At 38.1% G+C, this 21394-nt stretch overlaps 1 protein-coding gene across 4 annotated transcripts in view; it reads left to right on the forward strand.

Annotated features, from left to right (window-relative positions):
* Positions 1 to 3705, forward strand: part of LRRC4C (leucine rich repeat containing 4C) — a 191629-nt gene extending 187924 nt beyond the window's left edge. For 3 of the 4 annotated variants that reach the window (XM_019519372.1, XM_019519369.1, XM_019519370.1), the window contains one exon: positions 1045 to 3705. In XM_019519372.1, coding sequence (XP_019374917.1) covers positions 1087 to 3000 — 1914 coding nt within the window. In that variant the 5' untranslated portion in view covers positions 1045 to 1086 and the 3' untranslated portion in view covers positions 3001 to 3705. Of the gene's footprint in view, positions 1 to 24; positions 167 to 1044 lie in introns of those variants that run through there. The other variant, XM_019519373.1, reaches the window with a different exon arrangement.
* The last annotated feature ends 17689 nt before the right edge of the window (positions 3706 to 21394 follow it).

A 21394-nucleotide genomic window follows, 5' to 3' on the forward strand; every position in this document is an offset into this window, starting at 1 on the left:
CGAGCTTGCTGTAATTTATAAGACTTCACTTTTGGCTGATTTATAGGAAATTTCATTAATCTCTACAGTAGAGGGACCTTGCAGTGAGCAGCAGATTGAAAATGAACCCAGGGCTGGGGGATTTAGGCACTACTACAAATGAATCAGCACTGAAAGTCTTTTAATGGTAATGATCATTTGCAGAGTGTAAACGTCTTCCCCTGTTCTTCCTTGCACTAAGATCTGTAGGAAATTTTTTTAGAGGTAGCAGTGAAATTGCTAACCCTGCAGCTACTGAGATATTTTTTTCAGAGTTTAAACAGCTATTCTTTATTTCTGTGTTCAGCACACATTTACTAATGAGTGTTTCTCTGCTGCTGCTGCCAAACAGGAGAATAGAGGAAGAAATATCGTGAAATTGGATGAGGCTGTTTAACGGTGGGGGAGAGCTGATGCTCAGCAGGTCACACAAAGCTTTGGGTAGTTTTGTATTTGCTTCCATGAAATAAGAAAGATCTTGCACTCACATTTTCATGATCTACATTCAACAGTAAAAGCTTCACTTGCAATATGGCCCCAGACCTGCATTCACATTCACACAGGCTTAAAGGTTCAAAAAGGTGAAGCCTTATCTTGCTCTTGAGGTTTTGGGTTTTTTTTCTGTTTGTTTGTTTTTTTCTGCTTTAAAATACTGGGTACTTAGATAATTTCTTCACTGTTGTTGCCTGTCTGTCTCTTCAGGTTCTTGTCATTGGTTCTCTGGGCTCCCCTTCTATACCTACAGTGTAAGTGTTTCTCTTAGATACTGGTAGGTGATGCAGTTTACCTGCCATCCTGTTACAAACATTTATAACTTGAAATGAAGTATGGCCTATGTTCTGAAGTTGCTAAATTGAAATGCAAGTTGTAGCTTGCACTGTTGTGTGGAAAGCTGCAAACACCAAAACCCATATCTAATGGAACAGGCATGATTGACTGAAAAGCACTGAGAATTTTTTATCAGCTAATATTAATATTTGGTATTTATTTAATGTTCTTCCCTCCCCCTTCCTTTCTTTCTTGCAGACTATTCAAACTCCAGAAGGACCAACACCAAATAAATTATGAATGTTGAACAAGATGACCTTACATCCACAGCAGATAATGATAGGTCCTAGGTTTAACAGGGCCCTATTTGACCCCCTGCTTGTGGTGCTATTGGCTCTTCAACTACTTGTGGTGGCTGGTCTAGTAAGGGCTCAAACTTGCCCTTCTGTCTGCTCCTGCAGCAACCAGTTCAGCAAGGTGATCTGCGTGAGGAAGAATCTGAGAGATGTCCCAGACGGTATCTCTACCAACACACGATTACTGAATCTTCATGAGAACCAGATTCAAATCATTAAAGTGAATAGTTTCAAACATCTGAGGCACCTAGAAATCTTGCAGCTAAGCAGGAATCACATTAGAACAATTGAAATAGGGGCCTTCAATGGTCTGGCCAATCTCAACACTTTGGAACTCTTTGACAATCGTCTTACCACCATCCCTAATGGGGCTTTTGTATACCTGTCAAAACTGAAGGAGCTTTGGTTGAGAAACAACCCAATTGAGAGCATCCCTTCTTATGCTTTTAACAGAATCCCTTCCCTGCGTAGGTTGGATTTGGGTGAATTGAAAAGGCTTTCATACATCTCAGAAGGTGCCTTTGAAGGTTTGTCCAATTTGAGATATTTGAACCTTGCCATGTGCAACCTTCGGGAGATCCCTAACCTTACACCGCTTGTAAAACTGGATGAGCTAGATCTTTCTGGGAACCATCTAACTGCCATCAGGCCTGGGTCCTTCCAAGGATTAATGCATCTTCAAAAATTGTGGATGATACAATCCCAGATTCAAGTGATTGAACGGAATGCCTTTGATAACCTTCAGTCACTGGTAGAGATCAACCTGGCACACAACAATCTCACACTACTGCCTCATGACCTTTTCACACCACTCCGACTAGAAAGGATTCACCTGCACCACAATCCTTGGAACTGCAACTGTGACATTCTTTGGCTCAGTTGGTGGATTAAAGACAAGGCACCCTCCAACACTGCATGCTGTGCCCGTTGCCACACACCTCCTAACTTGAAAGGAAGGTACATTGGTGAGCTGGACCTGAATTACTTCACGTGTTATGCTCCAGTGATAGTGGAGCCACCAGCAGACCTCAACGTCACAGAAGGCATGGCTGCAGAGATGAAATGCCGAGCATCGACTTCTCTGACTTCTGTATCTTGGATTACTCCAAATGGATCAGTTATGACACATGGGGCATACAGAGTTCGGATTTCTGTGCTTAGTGATGGCACATTAAATTTTACAAAGGTGACCGTGCAAGACACGGGCTTGTATACATGCATGGTGAGTAACTCTGTTGGAAATACCACAGCTTCTGCCACACTTAATGTGACTGCAGTGGAAAATGGTTACACATACTTTTCAACTGTCACAGTAGAGACTGTGGAACCTTCTCAGGATGAGGCACGGACCACGGAGCAGGTTGGGCCCACGCCAGTTACTGACTGGGAGACCACCAACATGACAACCTCTCTCACTCCACAGAGCACAAGGTCAACAGAAAAAACGTACACCATCCCAGTGACGGACCCAAACAATGGGATTCCAGGAATAGATGAGGTTATGAAGACTACCAAAATCATAATTGGTTGTTTTGTGGCTATCACCCTCATGGCTGCTGTGATGCTGGTAATTTTCTACAAAATGAGGAAACAGCATCACCGGCAGAACCACCATGCTCCAACACGGACTGTAGAGATTATTAATGTGGATGATGAGCTTACAGGTGACACACCCATAGAGAGTCACTTGCCCATGCCAGCAATAGAGCATGAGCACTTAAATCACTATAACTCTTATAAGTCTCCTTTCAACCACACAACAACAGTTAACACAATAAATTCAATACACAGTTCAGTGCATGAACCGTTATTGATCCGAATGAACTCTAAAGACAATGTACAAGAGACTCAGATCTGAAACATTTATGAAGTTATGGGGTGGGAGGGGACAAAAAAGACGGTTTATAAAACAAATGACACAAATGACTGGGCTAAATCTACTGTTTCAAAAAAGTGTCTTTACAAAAAAAAGAAATTTATTTATTAAAAATTCTATTGTGATCTAAAGCAGACAAAATTATGTGTATTCCTCAGAACCTGTTTTTGCTGCACTTATTTACCCAAGTCCTTTCCTCCTCCTTCCCCTACCTACTCTAACCCCCATTGGCCATATTTTTCATAGAAGTTCTTGATTCCCTAAAAGAACTGGTCTAGAAAATTTTGTATGAATTCTGTTACACTTTGAGAATTTTTATGGTGAATTCTAGTGGTGAGATTTGGTCTATTTTGTCTCTTTTTTCTGTTTCATTTTTCTTTCCTCATGCCCTTCTTGAATCGTTCAACAGGATGTGGAGCATTAGGGGTAGATCTATAAGGAAGAATAAGGAAAAAAAACAAAAAACAATTTTTTATTTTTTTTTTCATGTAATGACCTGTTCTGTATTTACCAAGAGGACCATTCTGTGAAAGAAGAAGAAAAAAAAAAAGAAAATATCCAAGAAATTAATTTACTTGTGAACAGCTATAAAACCCATGATCTTTTAAACAATTCTAGAATCAGAATTTGTAGTTCAAACACTAAAATAAGATTATAAATAAAATATTGTTGTTTTTTTTTTCTGTACTTGGATATAACTCATTTTTAGTGTGGCTTTAAACATTAAAAGTTTGCTAAGAATTTTACTATCTTCTGCTGTCATGATCCAAACACGTCTACTTCAAAGAATATTGTTACAGTGTTTTGGATCATTACAGAGGAATAATATATTTTATATTAATATTTAAACTGGTAAATAAATATACCTTATACTTAATGGAAAATTATGATGATTTACTCTAAGGGACCTTTCAGCTTTCTTCATTGGATTAAAATTTTTTCCAAACATTCCTTAGTGTGATGAAGGTGTCTACAAAGAGTTCAAGTACTAGTGGGATAACTAAACAAAGTTGAAAATATTGTTCTTATTTTAAAGAAATGCTACCTGGAATTGGCATGTGCTCCAGGATTTTGTGTGTTGGGGGGCGAAGGGGGGGGGGGGTCTGCTTTAATTAGAGTGGCTCTGAGAGCCGCTCTAATTAAAGCACCCAATGTGTCATGTGTATCAGTGTCCCCACACTGAAAATGGCAGCAGAAGCGCTTTAACTAAAGCTCATCGAACAAGCTTTAGTTAAAGTGCCCCTGCCACCATTTTTGAGCATGGAGACACTGGTACACAGGATGCTGGAGTCTTCATCTTTAAAGCCAATAGCTTTCATTGGGTAGGTCTTGAAATGTTTCTAACTGTTAATATGAAACTTGTGCAGACACCCACCCAAGAATACATCCCAGAGCCCACATTCCTGGAATGGAATCAAGGTGCTATCAATAATGTTTCACAGAGAAAAATATTTGAAAGCATTTGACTGACCCAGAAATAAAGCATGACCAAGAAACCCTTGGTCATATACAGAGGTAAATCCAAATTGCTTGCAGCCTATACCTACTTTTTTACCTATTGTAATGCCAAAGTTTATTCCTATTAGACTGATTAGCTTATATTGATTGAGATTGCTTACTTACAATTTTTTCCCTTTAATATGTTCCCCAGAATTTAGTTTGTTGAGTAGGTTTATGAGCTGAGTATGTGTTGGCTTAACTTGCATGCTAAAAGCTAGAAAAAACAGTGATCATGAGTGTTTAGACTCTAGGGCCATGTCCAGATGTGCAGGGGCATGCACTTGCAGCAGCAAAAATAGTAGTGGCACAAATTTGTGCTGCTACTTTTTGCCCAAACATACTTTCCTATCCATGCACTTTGTCCTGCTTCAGGCAAACTGCCTGTGCTCAACTCCTTCCAGCTCCCAGCATGCTGGAGGAGCTCCACCACAGCTGAAGGAGTGAAGATGCTCTGGCTGGCAGCCAAAGCATCTCCCTGGAGCACTAAGCCTCCATGTCTTTGGGCACATGCTCCTGTCATGTGCACCATGCTGTGGTTTTTCCCCAGTGCTTTTTTTACTACTGGGCTGCAAATTTGCACATTTTAACATTTCCCATGTGCGCTTTGTGGCACCATGAATCTCATGCCCCTGCTCATCTGGGCATAGCCTAGCTGTGCAAATTATGCCAACATAGACTCCATATATGGGCAGGTAAGGTAAGTAGATTTAAGGGGTTTAAGGGAGTTCCAATGAATGTAACAAAGTCTAATTTATTCACTGAACTTGGCTCTTTGTCATCTTACTTTTATTTCCCTACTTATCAACAATTTCTCTTGTCGCCAACATCCTACCCCTGAAAATTAAAGGTCCAATTCCCTATCTAGGATCAGAAACTGACTTCTGTTGAAGTCCTCACAGGACCAAGATCCTCCTAAGTTGTTTACCTGTCTACACTGTATTTTGGAAGGAGTATATACTATATAGAGTGAAAGGTTAAATGCTCCACTGTAGGATGTACAATCTTGAAGGTTGCAAGTGAATACTTAAGGTAGAAGGTCTAATCTACAGAGGACACTGGATGGATGACACTGAATCACTCTGTGAAAGGAGTATGCTAACTATGCTACAAAAGGAAACTCAAAAATCCTCTAATAATCTCAGAGAAATATTTGGCAATACATTATCTGTTGATGCATTGCATGAAAAATAATATCTGCTTTAAGAGAATTTTAATAGAAGATGAACATACTTATGAATTAAAAATATTGTACTATTGGATAGTTTGTGGTCCTACAGACACTGCTTCCTAGCCCTCTTCTCATTTTCTTAGTTCTTTAGTCATTTCCCCACTAAATCTATACAAATATTGGGATCAGATCTGTTCAGGAATACTGCAACTACATTGTTCAATATAGCTGATCCTTCCAACAGGTGTATTTTGCTCAAGATTACTGTTCTGTGCAGTAGCACTAGGAATGTATATTTTGTCTCTCATTCCCGGGCTATCCAATATCATGAGAATGTTAAGCAACTTTCACAAAAATCACACCTACAGTCTTAAAAGCATGTGGTCTCCATGCTGCTGCAAACAAATCTCCCACATTTTGGTAGTTGTCTTTTTTTCTTATTGACTGTATGGCAGAGTAGGATCTTTAATAAAGTGAAGATGGTGGATTGCTTGATTGTAGATACTGATGCACAGTTTAATAGGTATGGAACAAAGTCATTAGAATTTGTTATTGCTCTTTATTCATACCATTACTGCCAAGGACTAGTTTTAATATAAAATATTAATTGAGCTGTAATTGCATCATACTGTATAATCAAAGATTAAAAAAATAAATTGCACAGATTTTTTTTTAAATGACCCCCTCCCTTCCTCCCCCTCCCTCTTCCTGCAACCCTCATGTTGGGCAAGAATTCTTAGCTGCTGAGAACAAGGCCTAAGGAAAAGGCCTTTAGGCCATTTTTCAGGGAAAACAGGAGAAAGGACTGACTTATGCATATTGAAAAAGAAAGGATTTGGAAACACAGGGAACATAATGGCCTCATACCTGGATGTACTTCATGTTGAAGTAGTTTGGAATATATTTAAAGATTATAACATAGATTGAAAAACAAAAGGTTAGTCTACTGTGTGAATTAGTTTAAGAGAGTTCTTTACACTTTGAGAGGACATCCGATGAACAGAAATGAAAATAACAGGGTATACTGGGCACTGCAGAGAAGCCCCCACAGAGACTTTGTCAGATTTTGTTGATTAGATACAGATGTCACATTTTGATCATATTGATAAAAACAATGTCATAATATCTAAAATAAAAGGAAAAAACATGGCATTAAGGCCCCATTCAAAAACACTACCCAGAGGGGCTGCAGAATGGTGAGAGTAACACGATGTGCCTCTTAACCTCTGGGGATGATGTCACTGACTGTGCATTTCTACTCCACAGATTTGGAAGTTGATGAGGAAGCCCAGGTGCAAGGTGCATAGCAAAGCACAGCTACCAGGCAGCTTTGATTAAATTGCTCTTGTTGGTGACATTCTAGATGGGATATGATATGTTATTTCTTCCATGGGAGTAGAAACTGCAATCTTGATTATGAGCCATCATTTTATAGTGTGCACATGGGAAAGGATGATATAATCTTCACTTCACCTGACCAAGGCTGAAGAAAGGTAGCAGCTCTCCTGCACAAATACATATTACAGAGCATTTTATCTTAAGAATAAGGGTAAGACACAGGAAGAAGTATGATTATAGGCTTTGCTGTATGCAGAAGGAGCATGTGAAAAGCAACTGAATAACATTTCATTTTGCAAAGTAACTTGGACATTTGGTTTCTAAAAAGGGCTGTATGTTTGAATATGGTTGTGTTGCTCTATTTATTTCTCATGTTAAAAATATTCAAAGAATAACATGTGATGGTTTCAAGATTCCCTTTTCCAAAGATGATACCTGCTGTGGGTCAATTGTGTTGTCATAAAAGTGTTGACACTAAGCTGACACTGTATTTGAAATATGGGGAGACTAACGTTCTAGATTTGATATGGTTTGAGGTTCCTGCATAATTTCCGTCACAAGCTCCAATCATGTAGGGTGACAATATTAGTCCAGTCTTTTGAATGAGGACAATGAAGCATTCTGTCATCCATTTGCCTTTCCCTGAAATGCCCAGTTGTATAATTGTGTGTTAAGCATGGCATTTTCTCTCTTTCCTTTCTTTTTAGGTCTGTCTGATAAAGATTTAGGAAGCATTAGGAGTTCCAAAAGAGAAACTATGCAATTTTACTACCTAAAGAAGTAAATAAAGAAATAAAATTGCGCATTTTACCATAATCTACATGATATAATAGGAAGAACAAAACCTGAACATGTTGTTTTTTTCTTACTGTGTCTTTTTTCCCCAATTTGTATAAATGTGCATGTAAGACCAAAGAAAACCTTAATCCAGTGGGACACAATTCCACTAACTCCATCTGTAGTTATACTAATAGGATAGTAAGCAGGGGATGGATGTCTCCAATGAGAAGGTTTCCATGAGTATGTTTGTTGCAGTCTCATGAAGAGAACAGGGCTACTTATGTATGGCACTACTGAGGGCATGAGTTGACCTTGGACAGGATCTGGGGATCCTACACAGTAGAGTTCAACATCTGTACACCATGAAGCCTAATTCTGTGGTATTTTCTTAAGCACTTCTGAACAACATCATTTGGGAAGGAAAGAGTACTGCAGATGCATAGTGCATCTGGCTGCTCCCCACTTAGAGCACAGGATCATAAGTGATAGGACTACAGTAGAGTCCTGGTAGATGGCTAGAAACAGAGGAATAATTCCTTCCCACCAGCTCCAAAGGCATTGGTTAGGGAATAAAATTTAATCTTTAGGGGCTAGGGATGAATCTTACTGACCTACAGTATGGATTTTGCATGAATGGCAAAGTTGTCATATTTTCACCAGAGATTGCTATGGTTTATGAAGTTCTGGAAAAGACTGAGAAACCTTTGGGTGGATCTCAATGGAGATTTTTATTTAAGCAAGTAATTATATTCCAATAGAAAGACCTGAAAGTTTCCTCCAGCAGGATTTTCCTTTGGCAGCAAAAAAACCCGTGAAGGCATAGGCAGTTCATTTTATATTACATACACATAGTTCCTTTTATCTGGAAGAATCCCAGCGTGCTGTACAAGCAGCTGGGCCATGAACCTACCTTGATCTTTATCACTATGTAAAACTGAGAAATTTTAGTTCTTTTCTATGTCCTAACCCTAGTCCACTACCTTATTTTGGCTGAAAGAAGAAATACTGAAATACTTTGAAAGTTTATGCTGTATGGCTACTTCACGTACATTGGTACAGAAGAAAATAAAACCTATCTTTCTGCAGGAACTTCAGAGGCATTTCACGTAAAAAAAAAAAGCACATTACTTAAACAGTAGATTATAACACATTTTTCTGATATGAAGAAAAAGATGTTATATAATAATAAAATATATATATTTATTATATATAATTATTTATAATAGAAAATAATTAAAGAACAAACTGGAAATTGGGATGCTTGGATAGTATTGGTAACTCTCAATCACTCAATACATGGCTTCAGGTAAGGGGTTTAACCTATGTGTGTATTTTTTCCCCTCAACTTTAACTGAGTATACTAATGCTATCCTATCTCTCAGGTACTTTGTGACATCTACTTAATATTGGTAAAGTATGTGTAAAAGCTGCTATAAAAAAGTAAACACCATACACTTGAAGGTCACAAAACATTCTGAAGTGGACTCTGCAATAGCTTTTATATCATTAGAAATTTGCTTCACGAAAGGGGAACATCTTCAGAGGATAAAGGCAAGCAGAAAACACATATCACATCACTCCTAATCAGTTTTTCACACTACAGAAAACACACCTCAGAAATACAAGGATTATGGCTGACCTTTACTTGGTATAGGTGTTCATGAACTTCCTATTTCCATTGTTTTCTGGCAAGCTCATACAGAAGCGTCTCAAATTTCCTCTGGAATAATGAGATGTAGAAACCCTCTGCTCATATGAATCTTCTCCCTTTACGATGCAGTTTCACCACTTCCTTTTCTAAAAATTTTTTTCAGTCTGCTTTGAAAGGCTTGACCAATACATTTTCTACAAGTTTCTCCAGTTATGTACTGGAACAACAATGTAAGTTCTGTAACCAGGAGTTTGGAACAAGAAGCTGTTTTGGCAAGATCAAGTCACTGAGGGACAGGATTGGTATGAATTATAAAACTGTAACTATAATTATAACTATAACATGCATCTAAATAATATTAATAAGTGCATATTATTACAATTATATTTGTGTGTGTAATATATATATATTACAAACACATTACATTTATATATATATACATATATATACACATATACATATATATACACACACATATGTATATACACACATATATATATACACACACACATATATAAAAATGTATCCCAATCTGCCCCTTAATAACCTGATATATATATGTGCGTGTGTGTATTACACATCATAAATACAATTGTAATAATGCATAATTATGAATATTGTTTATATGTGTGTATCTTAGTGTCCTACCAAGGTAATGCATGTTATAATAAATAATTATATTGATATAAATGTATACACATATCAATTATATTAATTATTATTTGTCACATAAGTATATCATATATATCTATAAATTATATGTATCATATATGATAAATATGCCAGAAATAATTATTGATATAATTGATTGATATATATGTATATATAAGTTCATTTATATGTATGTATATATATACCATGAACAATTAGCACAGACATTCATATTTTGTATTATTTAAAGTAAGGATCCTACAAATGGAATGAAAAAAATGAACATGTTTCTCTGTGTGTGTGTGTCTGTATTGCATAGATGAGGTGGTTATTTAGGCAAACTTAACTAAAACAATTACAAGTTATATTTTGCCACCTGGGCTTTTATGTTCAGTAACATAAGCAACCAAAAGGACAAATTTGACCTAGTTTATCTCAGAATGGATGCAGAAATCTGAATTTTATATCTGCTTCTAACACTAACTTGCTATGCAGACTTTAAAAATTCTCCGTTTCACCTGCCTCTGCCCTTGACATTTTGTTTCTGGTTACAGCAGTAGGATTTACCTTTTAGTGTCACCCATACAGATTTTCAGTTTCTAGCCCTACAAAGAACTATAATAACTACAATATAAGTACATTACCTACCACAATTCAATAAATTTCCAACTCAAATGGCATGGTTTGCACTGTCTTATGATGGTTCACCTGCTTAGCTCAGGTGTCTCCCCACTCATTTGACCATTTTTTTGAAAATTCCTTCATTGCATATTTAATACTCTGGCTTTGCCTTGGATCGAAAATTCTGCTAGACAAGAGGCCATATAGCGGTTACGCATTGCAGCATAGAGTAGAACAATACCAAAGTATTTTTAAGGATTTGGGCCAGCGGAGTCTAAAGCTTATTGACTTTCAGTGAGATCTAAGCTCACATTTGAAACTGGGTTTCTGCCTCCCGAGGTACCTAAGTAGTTTTGTAAATTTTACCCCTTGCACCAGCTCTAAACAAGTCAGCCTTGAAAGACAAGCAGACACATGAAACACCATGTCATTTTCCCAGTGGTACACATCTTCCCTTCTGGTCAAGTATGTTTGAAAAGTGGGTTTTTACAACTGGAGTATGCTCTCTAAATATGGGGTGGGGGGGAGGTTTCAGGGAGGGGGTTAAATTTTGAAGTGCTGAACAGATTTATCTTTAAAAAAGATAAATAAAATGTTCTAAGGTTCTTAAAAAAATATTTGCGTGAACAAATGAGCATTTTCTCTTTCTTCCTCCTCCCCTCTTCCTTTCTGTATTTCAACAGATGCTTTTTCTTTTGATACTATGTCCAGGTCATTGTGCCCCTGTCAAACTGGACAGTAAGTTGGAGAGGGGCTGGCAATCACCCTGCTTTAAGAATCTCACAGAAATCATTTTGCTTTGCTTTGTTTTGTTTTCTTTATATATTCTGTTGCCTAGCTCCAGGGTGTTCAGAACAGCATAGATGTGGGAAATATGGTCCTTTCTTCTGTCTGAATAAAGGGACTTGGGGAATTTCCCTTCTATCACCTTGCTGTTTTGGGGGATCCAGTAGTGAAACAATCTTTAGTGTGAAACAATATCAAACTGGTACCAAGCACAATACTGAAATATAGGTGTCACTGCTACAGGGGAGGAAAAACAGAGTTCAGTTTGAACAAGGCATAATACTCTGAGAGTAGTGATAGAAATTTGTATACTGTGATCATTTAACTGGAAATTTATGCATGTAAATGCAATTTTGGTGTGGTCTCTGTTGGTTTTAAAATTTGGTACTTAAGAATAACTGAGAAAAATTTAGTTGTATAGAATGTCCAAAATTGGTAGCAGTGAAATACCTGACATATAAGGTGTTTCAATCTCTAACTTTTGTGATTCAGTTAGATAATGCAGAAACCTGTACCAGGAGATAAGAAACACTATTTCTCTTTGTGTTGCTTTTTTTCTTTTTGGTTTTGTTTTTAATCCAGTTAATTTTAAATGTGTTAAACAATAGATATTCCACCGTTACTCAAGGTGAAGATCCCAGCCTTAAAAAATTGAGCGTAAGGAAGATTGTCTCTTATATAGTTTATTTGGTTGTTTTGTTAATTTTAACCTACTGGAATAAACTAAGTATCCAAACAGTCCTTTTCTAGAATTTATTTCCATAATCCTCTAAATCTATAAATTCAAGAATTTGGGAGGTTTTGTTTATTTGTTTTAAGGACCCAGGATAGTTTGGCAAATACTTTCATTATCCATCACTTGGGGGTTTTTGTTTGTTTTTTTTTTCTCCACTGGTTCACTTCCTCAGCATGATGAATCTTCTTCCCCTTACATATATTCTCATTGTGAAGTAGTGCTGTGACTTTCAGGATACTTATAATTATAAAAAGGCAAAGGTCATTTCCTTCTACCACTTCCAGGTTTCTTTTCTAATCACATCTCCAATCAGGAACAAATTATGGAGATTCATCCTGTTACCCAATACATATATTCTGTCTAATTACCTCATCAGTGCCAGTCTCCATAGGTGGGCTACGCTGTGTTATGGAAGCCTTTCCCAAAATGCCTTTCCTGGTATCTGCTCCTTTAAAATGAAGACAGACAAGCAGCTGCAGCCCTAAGGTGCCCTGTGTGTATCTGTAGATTCTACCTTCCTGCTTGCTAGCTGGTAAGTACTTTTAGCTTATATATATTTTCTTCTAGTTTTCCATTTTTTAATCATCAGGAAATAATCTGTCCTCTTCTTCCTTCTTCCCTTTCTATTTGCCTCACCATCCTCTTTCCTTTTTGTTGCTCTCTATATCACTTTGTGTTTCTCCTTTTCCTCTTAAAATACCATGCTTCTTCCCATAATTTTAATTCCTACCCCATACCCACATCATTTTGCTCTTTTAAGCAACTATATTTTTGCTGAAGGAATGGAAACATTTTGGTGATAAATGAAGCTATTCATGTGTAAAGTTTGCCTAGCAGTTAGTTTGATTTTGAAAGTGCTTTGACTTCCTTTCCTGCAAATGTAAGGTGATTTTTCAGCTTTTTCACTTCCTCACACTTTTTATGAGTCTTTCTTGTCTTTTATATATTTAAATTTCATAGCCTTTCTGTTTACTGCATCTAGCCTGTCTCATAGTCTGGGATAAGTATAGACTATTTTTTTAATGGCTAATAATTTGAGTTGCCTCCATTTTTAATCTGTTTCATTATGCTTACCCACAATTTTCTTAAGATCAGGCCCCATTTGTAGCATTTTAATTTGGCTATCTGAAACTGTGGGATTGTAGAGGATTAGTTATTTTTTTTTAAATCGTGGTCATGGTTTCCAATCTACTCTATAGAGAATCCTTTACCATTCCCAGGAGGCCTGGCAGTTAGTCTCTGGCCCAGCTCAACATGGAATTATGGCTTCCCTATAGCCACCAACAGCTAGATTTCTGCCTTGCCTTTTAGATTTGAACTACCACCTTGTTTAATAACCCATGGGACCATATTGCTTGTACTAAGCTCTACTGGAGAGCCAAGTTATGACTGCACTGATGTTATAATAAGTTATGACATTCTGCTGGGCTGTAAGGTACTGAAGGCATGTCTATGCATCACTGTAGATGATGCAGTATGGGCAGTTACTGCACCATGCATGCAGCGCGTGGTTAGATTTCTTTGCTACATTGCTGTAGCAGTGCGCTATACTGGGGGAGCACACCACTAAAGCAATATAGCTGGCGATCATGTGTAGACCCACATGGTCACTATGTCGCCGTAGTGTGCTGTGCGCATCACTACATTGCTGTAAGGTGATGTGTAGGCACGTCGGAGTACTATCATTTCTCACTGATTTCACTGGGAGTTCTAGCACTCTGTATCTTACTAAGTACTCAGCACCTTGTAGTGCTGCACCACTCACTACTCTTACATATTGCTCAATAGCCTATGGTAATGGTGTTTATATTGATGCACAGTTGTATTTTCTTAGTCACGAGTATGATAATGGAAACAATACCAACCTCTTGAAACTATGGTAATTTGGGACATTCAGTCCATATGCAGTGGTTTTTCAGCCCTGTTTAACCTGGATGTTGTGGATGGATTTTTTGCTGAACCATGACATGAGTCATTGTAGTAGTACAGCCAGTAAAACAATTTTATTTTTAAAATATGCTGACCGTTGACACTAATGAAAAGGTCTGGAGTGACATGGCTGGAGAATGAAATATAGAATATAGCCACAACACAGAAAAAGCATTAGCAGCAGCAGTTCCTCACACTGCTTCTCAAACTTGAGGTGCTTCAGCTCTGACATGTAAGAAAAAACTTATTGATATGTGAGAGGATTTAAATTCCTATACCTTCTCTACTGGTACCCATATTGAGTGTTACAGTTGGTGAGCTTTTGTATATAGACGCATAAAATTAGAATCAATTGGGGACTGTCAAACAAAAGTAGATTATCACATATTCATCAGGGACAAAAAACACAATTCTTCATAAGTAAGGATATTGGCTGGGTGATTATCTTTTTTATATCTTAATACGAATTGAAAGTCATCAGGGTCTCAAAATCAGATCAGTACAGATAGAAGGTGTTTGGTTTTCAAGGGCGATCCTAGAATTCAATTTTTTTGGTGGAGACGAGATGAAAATGAAACATCACAATATGGAGATCAACAAACCAACTCTCCAGTCAATTTTATGTGGCATCCATTACAGTCTGTTCCTATATATATGATTCTCTGAATTCCTATTTTAGAAGAATAATCTTCCTTTTTCCATTTAATTTTTCAAAGTGCTTCAGAGAGAGGACAGGCAATAGCAGAAGTTGTAGACTTTTTTTCAAGGGCATTCATCAACTCAACAAGTTTGTCTGAAACATCCATAATAGTAACTATTGTAAGAGAAATGTCAAAATTGGCTTCCCACAAAAATTTATTGCAACTGAAGAACAGAAAAGGAACACAAATTGTCAGAACGTGGGTGAAGCAAGTACAAAGTATGTATGAGTAAATATTCATGGATTTAAAAGAAAAGAAAAAGCATTCACCCATATTCTGATAGAACCTAACAACTAGGAGGTTCAGGTAACTTGACACATGCTTGTTCAAAGCCTCAGCACAGATCTAAAAAGCAGTAAGTATTATGTCCATTTTAGAAAGCAGTAGACCAAGTCAGTAGATAGTCTAATTCTAGAAATAGAAGACTAATTCCCTGTCTCCTACTTACGTTTTCTCAAACTAAATTTATACCTATTTTGGTTTTCTTCTCACCCCTATTGTTTGTAATAAGCATACTCAGACATTCTGTTTTCCTAGAGAGAAGGACAGGGATTAATATCCAATTTAGCTTTCATATCTTAAATTCTGATATGAAGTCCAGAAATAGTCATCATCAATGAATCTTTCAGCCAAATGGGTAAAAAGCAGGGCTTATTGTTATTAATTATGTCCTCTTCTATTTCTCAAGTGTTTCTTTATTGGAGTTTGTATGCTTTCTTTTAATTTTCCAATTTATCATATTAAAATAAATCTTCAGCTGATTCATTCACTCAACAGATTTTTTTAGTATCCTTTTGCATAAATAGTGTGTACATCACATACTGAAATCATGATTGTAGTAATCCAACATAATTTTATCACCAAAGAGTAGGATTGGGGGAGGAAAGATATGAATGCAGAGGAAAAATACATTTAAATACTACATTTAGTAAAAATTAAAAAGAAAATATTTCTGAGTTCATAGTTGGCCAATTTAGTTTTTGTAAAATCTAAGTAGAATATGAACTAATATGTATCCAAAAGGACATAAGAGTTAGTTTGTTGTGTTTATAACCTGAACCATATAGTATTGTTCCAAAGCGTGAGAGCTGAAAATGGTCATACACTTCTCTAACAGCCTCTGAAATTCTCCATACATATTTTTCACAAGACAGAAAGGCAAAGAAAAAAAAAAGAACATGAATAATATATTTTTAAAATCACAGATTTCTTAGATGCTACATATGATATGGGATCCCTAAAAGGAACAGCATTGCTACAGCTGAATCCCAAGGAACCATCATAACTTCTTCTTTCACTCGTGTTCAATGTTTAGCTTCTATCCAGTTTGGTCACCTGGCCCTGTAAGCAAAATGTTCTTACCTGAAGAGGATATAAGTATATCAGTTTTGTTGTATAAATAAAAAAAATTTTACTTTTTTCCTGTTTTAACCAAATGGATGGTAGGTGTGTTGACAGCATGACAGTGATACAAAGGGACAACACAAAACTTTTGTTTTTTGATAATGGAAAGGAAGTCTCTAAATAAATACAAAGTATTTTCTCTAGCTTCAAAATCTCTTCTCTGCTTTTATTTATATAGAAGTGCAAAAGAGATGCATTTGGACTTTGAGGAGCATGATGTTTTTCTTTGTCTCCCACAGCATCTTTTCCACATGGCTTTTCTTCCAAAGCTAGGTAAATTCAAATTCACGTGTTCCCATGAAGGAGATTTTCATAATGATCAGAAAAATTACCAGTTGCCATAAGGGGGTGGTGTTGTGTGATGAGAGGTAGCACTCATAATCTGTGGTATAGAATAGGTAAGCATCTTGAGAGAATTTAATATTAACTTGGATTTTAACTTGCACTGAACTCCTCTCTACACCCACGCCCAAGGTGGGGTGGTAGGAGGGTGAGCTGACTCAGCGTAGAAATGATAATGCCAAAATTCTGTGGGAAGAAGAAAGAGTGATTTCATAGTATTTTTGGCACAATGTGAAGCACAGAAAACTCTTATAAAAGTGGGAAGTACTTTTCATAAAATATCACAGAAAATCTTCTTTTCACAAGGCTTCTTTTTTTTCCAGCCTGCTGTCCATTATCTATTTTTATTTATTTTAGTCTGCTGAATCACATAATTCCAAATTCTGTAGGGTTTCTTTTCTTTTCTTTGTTTTGCCAACTGAGCCAAGTCTTTCATTCAAAAGTTTCCAGTCCCTGTAGGACAGTAAACAGTTTTGAGGATCAGGCCTTCTCACGTTACTAGAGGAGGAATGTGTTCTGGCTACATTTTTTGCTAGATAGAAAGGAGGCTCTATATGAGGTTCTAGCTTGAAAAATGGGGTCACAGTTGAGAATCCATGCATTTCACATTGTTATCCAACATCCTTTTTTTTTTTTTTTTTTGAGAAAACCATAGGTCTCCAGGTACTCCTGCATAAACAGAGATGTTCACTCCCAAAGCCTTGGATCCCAACAACCTTGACCATTTGGTGAATTTAGATGCAAACCCTAAGTATATGGGTAGCCTATGTAGATTAAATCAAATTGATTAGAACTCTGTGCCTTGGACCTGTCTCTACTGTCTATATAAATAGGTTTTAGCTTCATAAGCCATTCTGTAATATAACTATCATCTGCCTTCCAGCCTCCTCCAGCCTCTCCTTTGTGAAATGTATGACAGCTTTCTGTATTTCTCACAGTATTACAGCAAATGAACAAGAAAGATCACAGCTTGAGGAAAAGTTGGAGGTGGAGGGGTGGAGAGGGGTGGAAACAAAGACTCTAAAAGGTTCTTACAAGCAATTCCCAGGCTTTCCTGTGAGATTTTTTATATTCATGTCCTGAGTACATGCAACATTTATTAAGTACCAGTGCTGAATGCTCTTTCTCAGAGATAAGGATTGTTCTGGGATATCTTTCATTAGACCAACTGTGTGGTGTTTCTGGGTAGTTTTGCACCCCATCCTCCTATTCTTGCACTCCTCCCCTCACAAAATCGGAACCCAGAGCTGGTGCTTTGCTCACTTCCCACCTTAGTTATACTACCATTGTTTCTCAAAGCAAAGTTTAGTTTGGAAGTTTATTTTACATTTTTTTTTAATTTGGAGAATGATCAGGGGGATACAATAGAACCCTAAGAATCAAAATCCAGGTGTTTAAGCAAAAATGATCAACTTTTAAATTGATTGGTTATTTCTCTGTGGTGGATAATTTGTCTTATTGTCTGGAATTACCAAATTATGCTACATTCTCCTTCCAACTATACTTGCCTCCAAAATAAAAGTATAAATTAGTTTTGTATGAAATATATTCCAACTGATTATTACCTGAGAGGGAAGGAGGTATTGTAGGACAGTAGCAACATATGTAGGACAGTTACATCCTATGTAGGACACAGGATGCAAAATTTGACTCCCATTCTAGTGATTGTTGTTTAGTGGGTATTTAATATGTAAGGATACCCCAAACGTGATTTTCAATAGGTTGCAAACTATCTATTCCTTAATGAAATCACTACTGGTGTTGCAGAAAATAAAAGTAGTTAATCTAAAAGAGGTCCTATGGACAAAATGTATAGAATCATAGAAAATTAGGGTTGGAAGGGACTTCAGAAGGTCATGTAGTCCAACCCCCTGCTCAAAACAGGACTGTCCCCAACTATATTATCTTAGTCAAGGCTTTGTCTAGGTGGGTCTAAAAAACTTCCAAGGATGGAGATTCCACAGCCTCTCTGGGTGACCTGTTCCAGTGCTTTATGACTCTCCTAGTGAATAAGTTTTTCCTAATATCTAACCTAAACTTCCCTTGCTGCAACTAGAGACCATTGCTCCTTGTTCTGTCATCTACCACCAGTGAGAACAGCCTAGTTCCATCTTCTTTGGAAGCCTCCTTCAGGCGACCACCCACAGATGCCACGAGCAGTGTTGGTGGTGGGTGGCAGAGGGCAGGGGCAGCAGCGACTGCCCACAGGCACTACTGACAGTGTTGGTGGTGCCTTTTTTTAGGGGGTGCATCACCACACTCAGGGGGTGCATGTGCACCCATGTGCTCCCCCTACATGTTGCCACTGGGACACCATATCACAAGCCTTGCTAAATTCAAGGCATATTGCATCCACTGCTCTACCTACGTCCACAGAGCCAGTCATATCATCAAAGAAGGCAATCAGATTGTTTAGGTATGACCTGTCCTTGGTGAATCCATGCTCATTATTCCTCAAAACTTTCTTTTCCATTAAGTGCTTAGAAATGGTGGACCTGCTCCATGATTTTTCCAGGGTTTAAGGTGAGGCTAGCCAGTCTGTAGGTCCTTGGATCCTCCTTCTTCCTTTTCTTACAGATGGGACCTGTATTTTCCCTTTTCAAGTCATCTGGGACCTCTCCTGATTACCATGAGTTTTCAAAGATTAGGGCCAGCAGCTCTGAAATCACATTGACCAACTCCCTCAACACCTTCCTTTTGTTGCTGACCTACTTACAGAGACCCTTGTTATTCCTCATGTCCCTTGCTAAGCTGCAACTCCAATTGCACTTTGACCGTACTGATTTCATCCCTATATGACCTAGCAATACTCTTATACTCCTCTCTCTTTGTTTTTCCAAGGTTACACCTCTTGTAAGCTTCCCTGTTAAGCTAAGCCTGTCTTCTGCTATACTTGATAGTCTTTCTGTGCATCAAGATGTTTCATTCCTGTGCCCCTAGTAAGGTTTCTTTAAAATACAAATGGATCTTCTGGACTCCTTTCCCCTCCAGACTGGCCTCCCAGGTATCCTGCCCACCAGTTCCCTGAGTTGACATCTGCTCTTCTGAAGTCCAGCTGCTATCTAGTAAGACTTTCTCATACTTGCCCACACTTGCACCTCCCCGGCCCATACTTCTCTTACATGCTTGGCAAACTCCCCTCCTTAACCTTTGCCCGTGGTGCAAAAATAACCAATTATGCCTCTGTTCAGTACCACATATTTCAATTCCTTTGTGTTTTACAAGTCTTCAAGATCTTCAAAAAAATATTGCAGAGGTCATCCTGGGAATTGCCCACAGTGAGTCTCACTTCTATTTGTGGCAAGTTGGTAGAATCTATAATACAGATTAAAATTAGCAGTCATGTGGACAAATATGATTTTCTGGGGAAGAGCCAACCTGATTTTTTATAAAGGAAAATCCTGCCTCACAAATCCACTTTGCAGGTGTTAACAAGCATATTGACAAGGGGTATCCAGCTTGCATAATGTATTCAGACTTTTAAAAAGCATTCAGCATGGTCCCTCACCAAAGCCTTTTTCAAAGAACTGGGTTGCCATGGGATTGGAGGGAAGGTTCTTTTGTGGATTAAGAGCTCATTAAAAGGAAGGAAAGTGTAGATCTAAGTGACCACTTTTTTCAGAATGGAGGAAGGTCAAACTTGGGGCCCATAGAGATCTGTGCTGGGGCCTATTTGTTCAACATCTTCATCAATGACCTGGAAATGGGGATGCACAGTGAAATCTCCAAATTTGCAGATGATACAAAATTGTCCTGGGTAGTCAAATCCCAAGATGATGGAGACAAACTGCAGAAAGATCTTACCCAACTAAGGCAATTGGCGCACAAAAAATGGCAGGTGAACTTCAGTGTCAATATGTGTAAGGTAATGAACATGGGGAAAAATAACTCCAAGCTATAGCACAAAATGTTGGGTTCTGACCTCGCTGTTATGACTCAGGAAAGAGACCTTGGAGTCATTGTTAGATAGAACTCTACAAATGTCAGCTCAATGTACAGCAGTGAACAAAAAAAACCCCAATAAAATGTTGGGTATCATTACAAAGAGACTTAAAAATAAAATGGAGACCAGTATCATACCATTATACAAATCTGTGGTGCACCCACATCTTGAAAACTGTGTGTAGTTCTGGTCAGTGCATCTCAAAAAGGATGTAGTAGAATTAGAAAAGATTCAGAGAAGGGCAAATAAATTGGTCAGGGACATAGAGCAGTTGTCATACCAGGAGAGAATGTGGGGCCCCTGCAAGATCTTCTGGGCAGTCTGGTGGTTGCGCCAGAGGAGAAAGCAGACTTCTTTAACCAATTCTTCACCTCCGTTTTCTTGGGCAGGGACCGGGACTTCCCCACCATGATGCAAGACAGACTTGAGGGCAATGCCTCCAGACCTCAGGTTGGGGAGGACCGGATTAGAGAGCTTCTGGAGGGGCTGGATGTGTTCAAATCAGCGGGTCCAGATGCTCTCCACCCCAGGGTGTTGGGGGACGTAGCAGGGGTTATTGCAGGGCCCTTGCACAGCTTTACGAGAGCTCGTGGTGCTCAGGCCAGCTGTCAGATGATTGGAAGATAGCCAACGTGGTCCCCATCTTTAAAAAAGGGAGGAGGGAGGACCCAGACAACTATAGGCCCATCAGTTTTACCTCAATCCTAGGGAAACTTTGAGAAGATCATCATGGAGCACATCTGCCATGGGCCGGCTTCAGGGATGATGTTCAAGGGCAACCAGCATGGTTTCATTAGGGGCAGGTCATGTCAGACCAACCTGATTG

Source organism: Gavialis gangeticus, unplaced genomic scaffold (assembly GCF_001723915.1).
Source record: "Gavialis gangeticus isolate Ggan-Ray unplaced genomic scaffold, GavGan_comp1, whole genome shotgun sequence".
In the NCBI taxonomy this organism is placed as follows: Eukaryota; Metazoa; Chordata; order Crocodylia; family Gavialidae; genus Gavialis; species Gavialis gangeticus.